Here is a 5,051-nt window from a genome sequence, read left to right on the forward strand (position 1 = left end):
TACTTTATTCACAATAATATCATCAAATATACTTGGTAATATCATAGGCTGACTGACCGTTTTCGCTCAGAATCGTTTTTCTTATACAATGATACTATATCATTGAATTCAAATTTAACACCATCCATTACAGTGACCCACTTGTAACCTACTGTACAGCAGAGTGACATTCACTTACCCACCTTTTTATATTTTGTTGTATTACACATTGTCGTTTTAAGTAGATATAGAAAGAAAGAACTTCATACCAAAATAATTACATTTTTCAATACATTTTTTAAAGAAACCTACATACTTAGAGTTAAGTGTACAATTAAAAAATATTAGTCATTTGAACTTTAAATGCTTATAAAAAAAATCTTGACAATGGATTTTTAATATTTTACAAATGTCATTGTAACAATATATTAAGCGCATTGTTTTTAATTTTCAAGCTTTTTACCTAACAAATAAAATGTTATTGTCATTCATAGACAAAAAAACTAAAAAAATTGGAAACTGAAAATGTCCGTAAACAGTTCAAAACAAATCAAAATATTTTGAAAATTTTATCGTGCATAGAAAATGCTATTATGAAGTGAAAATTGTATATACGGTCATTTGTTTTAGAGTTACACCAAAAACCAAAATCGATTTTGTCAAAAACTGACTTTGCGTAAAAATTCCCGTTTTTACGTAATTGTTTGTTTGTTTTACCCGACGCTTTTAAAAACTAGTGGGTACTTTAAATTTTGACCTCTCAAAAGTACCAACAATATTCACCTTCCCACCGGAAAAGATACTGAAGTTGAAAATTGAAACATTATTTCGACTACTGTGTAAACATGTGTCAGTCACATAAAAAAAAAAAATATTAATAGAAAATAGATTTAAAATTGGATTTGTGCTTACCCACTAAGCTAAAATGTACAATGTTCATTGTTAACATTACATTTTTAAACTATTATTTGCTCATATATTATTTTTTTCAGTTTATTTTGGAAAAATAAACTACAAGATATTGTATTTCCAAATTTATATATAATGGTAAAAATTGCATTAAGATTACCGGTTGGCAGTGTAAATACTGAACGAAGTTTTTCCAAATTGAAAATTATAAAAAAAATAGATTGCGCTCGACCATGACTGGAGAACGCCTAGAAAATGTAATGAAAATATCATGCGAAAACGACATAGATATAGACCAAATTTTAAACATATTTTCTTTGAAGAATCCAGAGTTGCTTAAGTTGTTAACATTTTGATTTATTTTTATGTTTGTTCTATCGCATCCATTTCTATTTGATATTATTTTCATTTTCATTATATATGTATTACTTTTATAAAAACAAAAAATAATAATATTAAAAATTGTAATTTATTGTGAACCCCATAGAAATATTTAGTATTAAGTTGATGGTTGATAAATAGTAGGTATACAATATGGAACTATGGATTATAATGTATTTTTATCTACGCACGGTTGAGTACAAAAATGAAAGGTCTGCAATTATAATTTTATGGAAAAGCCTTAAGCCTGATTTAACCAGTGTCAGTTGATTATAATTCATAATAGTTATTAAAATGTTGCTCTTGGTGACAGGAAAAAAATTGACATACATTAAATTTTATTTTTATATTTCTGCTTTACTATTTAGGTAGGTGGGTGGGGGTGGTCGATGAGAAATTTAGAAGGATTTTTAAAATAAGGCTGTGCGCCAGCCACTGCACACAATTATAATTATTTTATTGGAAAAGTATTACTTTTTTGGAATTTTCAAAAATTGAATATTTTGAATATTTTACTAACATTTCCCTAAGGAAAACAACAAAAAACGATAATATTTTGTGATAAAATAATTACTCTGTATACAACAGGTCTATACGGTTTTATTTAATAAGTTTGTAGAGCAACATTATAAATAACCCAAACTGGCTGAAATGATTACATTTTAACAACCTTTAATCAATGTTGTTTACTCAACAACTCATTTAATATAACATGGTACCTACTACTCTTTGTTGTGTTTGTACGGGATATCGTTTAGAAAAGACTAGTGTATATAGAAATAAGCGATTAAAAAAAAATTGGGCCAAGAGATAAAATTCTTAAGTACGCTTAAGTGGCTTCAGCACGACCGACTTAAGTATTTCTTCGGTTATCGGTATCCGACAGTACTTTGTCGTGGCCTTTTTGTCAGGCCCAGCCACCTTTGAGGATCCCTCCTCCTTCTGCCAGAGCTCGCCAATCTGTAATGCCGGGGTATGGGTCGTCGGGGGCAGCGGAGGCGGAGGCGGTGGCCCAAAATCTGAGGTTAACGAGGGTGGTGGAGGCGGTGGCCTCGGGATCGGTGGCGACCCTACCAGTGTAAATGCCGAGGCCTTTGGCGTGGTAGGTCGGTGACAATACGTGTTCGGTGGGTTTCGGTGGAAACGGTTTTCTTCCGGCAACGTCACAGCGGCCCCCACGCCCAACAACAGTGCCCGAAACGAATGGTCCATATCAATAATTTGTGAAGAATTTTTTGTCACTTCTCCTATACAAGTGCGCACATAATCATTAGTAATTATATGCAATACCTATCTGATATTTTCCTATTTACTTTCAAGGATTAAGATCCGAGTCTTCAAATTGCCAAGCTTGCAGCTATTGGGTTTTTCCGAAAGTTTTTCGGCGTTTCCTAAACGAACGTCAAATAAAAAAATAACGTTTAATACTATTATTATAGGTAAGTATGGGTTGATGTATTATAATATTACTTTCTGCGGACGTCGTCTGAGTTCTCGACACATTGAAACTTTCGATCAACGTCTTCAGATCAGTCCTCACGCCTGCCATGCCTAATTTTAAACTCTTTATCATTAACGCTTGCTCGTCAACCTTGTATTGTATTTTCTGCATAGCTGCGTCCAACATATTGAATTTCCATGCTAAACTATTCATCGTACGTTTTTCAAAATGATACTGAAATCAAAACCATTTATTGTACTACGGATATTATGATTACTGTCTATTTGATTGTTCAAAAGTTATTTGTTTCATACTTCCATGTCTCCAAAAGCTTGTTTTTCTACTGCGTCTTTATACAGTTCTAGAAATTATGCGAAGATATGAAGATATTTTTAATTAATAATCAATATCATTTAATTATATGAAAAACTAACCTGAAATTGGTTTAGATTGATTTACATTATATACGTTTTCTTCTGACATAAACCGATCACTTCCAGATTCTGCGTCGAAAAACTGCTCATCATCCTATTAATATACATATGTACCTACTATTATAAATTATAATGTACTTAGTTTGTATTTACCTTATGTATTTTATGTTATTTTACATTACAATACCTACCCCTTTAAATAATATACCGCTAGTTTCCGAAAACATTAAGTAAAATAATGATCGATCATTCACAAAATGTGTTTGGGTCCCCCCGATTTTTAATTATAATTTTTTATTGACTTATAAATCACATCTTTCATTTTTGAAACTATTTCGTATAGTTATAAAATACGAAAAGCACTCTTCGAAAAAAAAAATTTATTTAAATACTGAATTATAATATATTACATACTTCACCCTCATATCCGTTCTACCCGTTACCTATCTCAATCCTGTGCTACGCTAAGTATATAGGTGAGTTATGGCCAAGCTATTGCATTATAATAGGTATTATATTTTGTTTACCTCCGAGTCGTCTTTTATATTTTGCAGCTTACGATCACCGGTAAATGGATTCGTGTACTTTGAAAATAAGTAAGATATCCCGGTGATACCAACAACTGTAATTCCGATCAAAAATTCGTTCGATAAATGCATTTTTCTTAAGTTTCAAACGTCAAATGCGTAACAAACAATTTAATATACTTTATTGATCCGTAGAGTAGTGATGTTGAATAATATATAATATTAATATTATGTTATATTTTGATATTTAAACAATTAAACCAGATAATATAATATTTAACAGACAATTATCGTTTAATTTATAAAGTCTTAGTTTTTTATCGAACTGCATGCACAAAATATTGTTGTATTCGAAAATTTGAATATGTATAAATGATGTCAATGTCTGATAAATAGGTATCATCACTTTTTTTTATCGCTTAGATAATATTATAATTTTACGTATCAAAATATCTCTAAAATAAGGAGTATGAATTTATACAACTAAAGGACCACTGGATTATTTTGCCACGGGCGTCAGAAGTTCTAGTTACGCCACTGCAGGTAATAAGTATTCAAGTTATACGTTAATATATTTTCAAAATATCTATATTTTTCAAAGTATTAAACTATTGTGTCCTTGAACACGTTTTTAATAGTTTGTATTTAGATGTATAAGTTTAATATATATGTCTAAGTAACTAATTCAGTAGGTACCAAATTACGATTTACGTTGTTTATCCTCTTCAATGTATCGTAAATATTAAAATATTGTTAAATATTTTTGAGGATTTTTAAACATTTGTAGAAATATAAAATTAAATTTTTAATAAAGGTTCGGTTACACGTATAACCGTACGGATATCACAGAACTATTATTTCAACTGTAGTTTGAAAAATTATAACTTTTCATAATTATATAATATTTATTCAGTAACGATTTGTTTTTCTGAAGTGAGCTCAGGTTTCACGGGTCTTTACATTTGCGCGGGTCCCTGTGCAGGTGCACTAGGTGCACCGTCCTTGCGCCAGCTCTGCCTATCATTTTAAAAACAATTAGTAACCGGAAAGTATAGTCAGTAAAAATCATAGATGTTTAAACTACAGGACAAGGAATTTCAACAGTAACAAGTCACATTTATAATTCATGCCATTACTGTTGTATTAATAACTATAGTTAGGTGCATACAATTAATATGCTCATAAATGCTCATAAATAAATAGGTTTATGAGTTATGACGTATAATTATTATGTAACAATTTAAATTTGTGATTGGTTTGCTGTTTAATTGGACGCTATTTTTAATTTTTACATATTATGTACCTATAATTAATTTAATATTATATTATAACATATTAATTATATATTTTATACATACAACCGTAATTTATTGAGCAAAT

General features: G+C 30.0%; 1 protein-coding gene across 1 annotated transcript; it reads right to left on the bottom strand.

The window, feature by feature from the left end:
- Window positions 1-2,088: 2,088 nt before the first annotated feature.
- LOC132934276 (arp2/3 complex-activating protein rickA-like) lies at window positions 2,089-3,803 on the bottom strand. Its single transcript, XM_061000565.1, is given in 6 exon segments — window positions 2,089-2,516; window positions 2,583-2,703; window positions 2,705-2,944; window positions 3,025-3,071; window positions 3,145-3,238; window positions 3,672-3,803. Coding segments are annotated over 6 exon segments (1,062 nt in total).
- Between the last annotated feature and the right edge of the window lie 1,248 nt (window positions 3,804-5,051).

This window comes from Metopolophium dirhodum, chromosome 1 (assembly GCF_019925205.1).
Source record: "Metopolophium dirhodum isolate CAU chromosome 1, ASM1992520v1, whole genome shotgun sequence".
Classification (NCBI taxonomy): Eukaryota; Metazoa; Arthropoda; class Insecta; order Hemiptera; family Aphididae; genus Metopolophium; species Metopolophium dirhodum.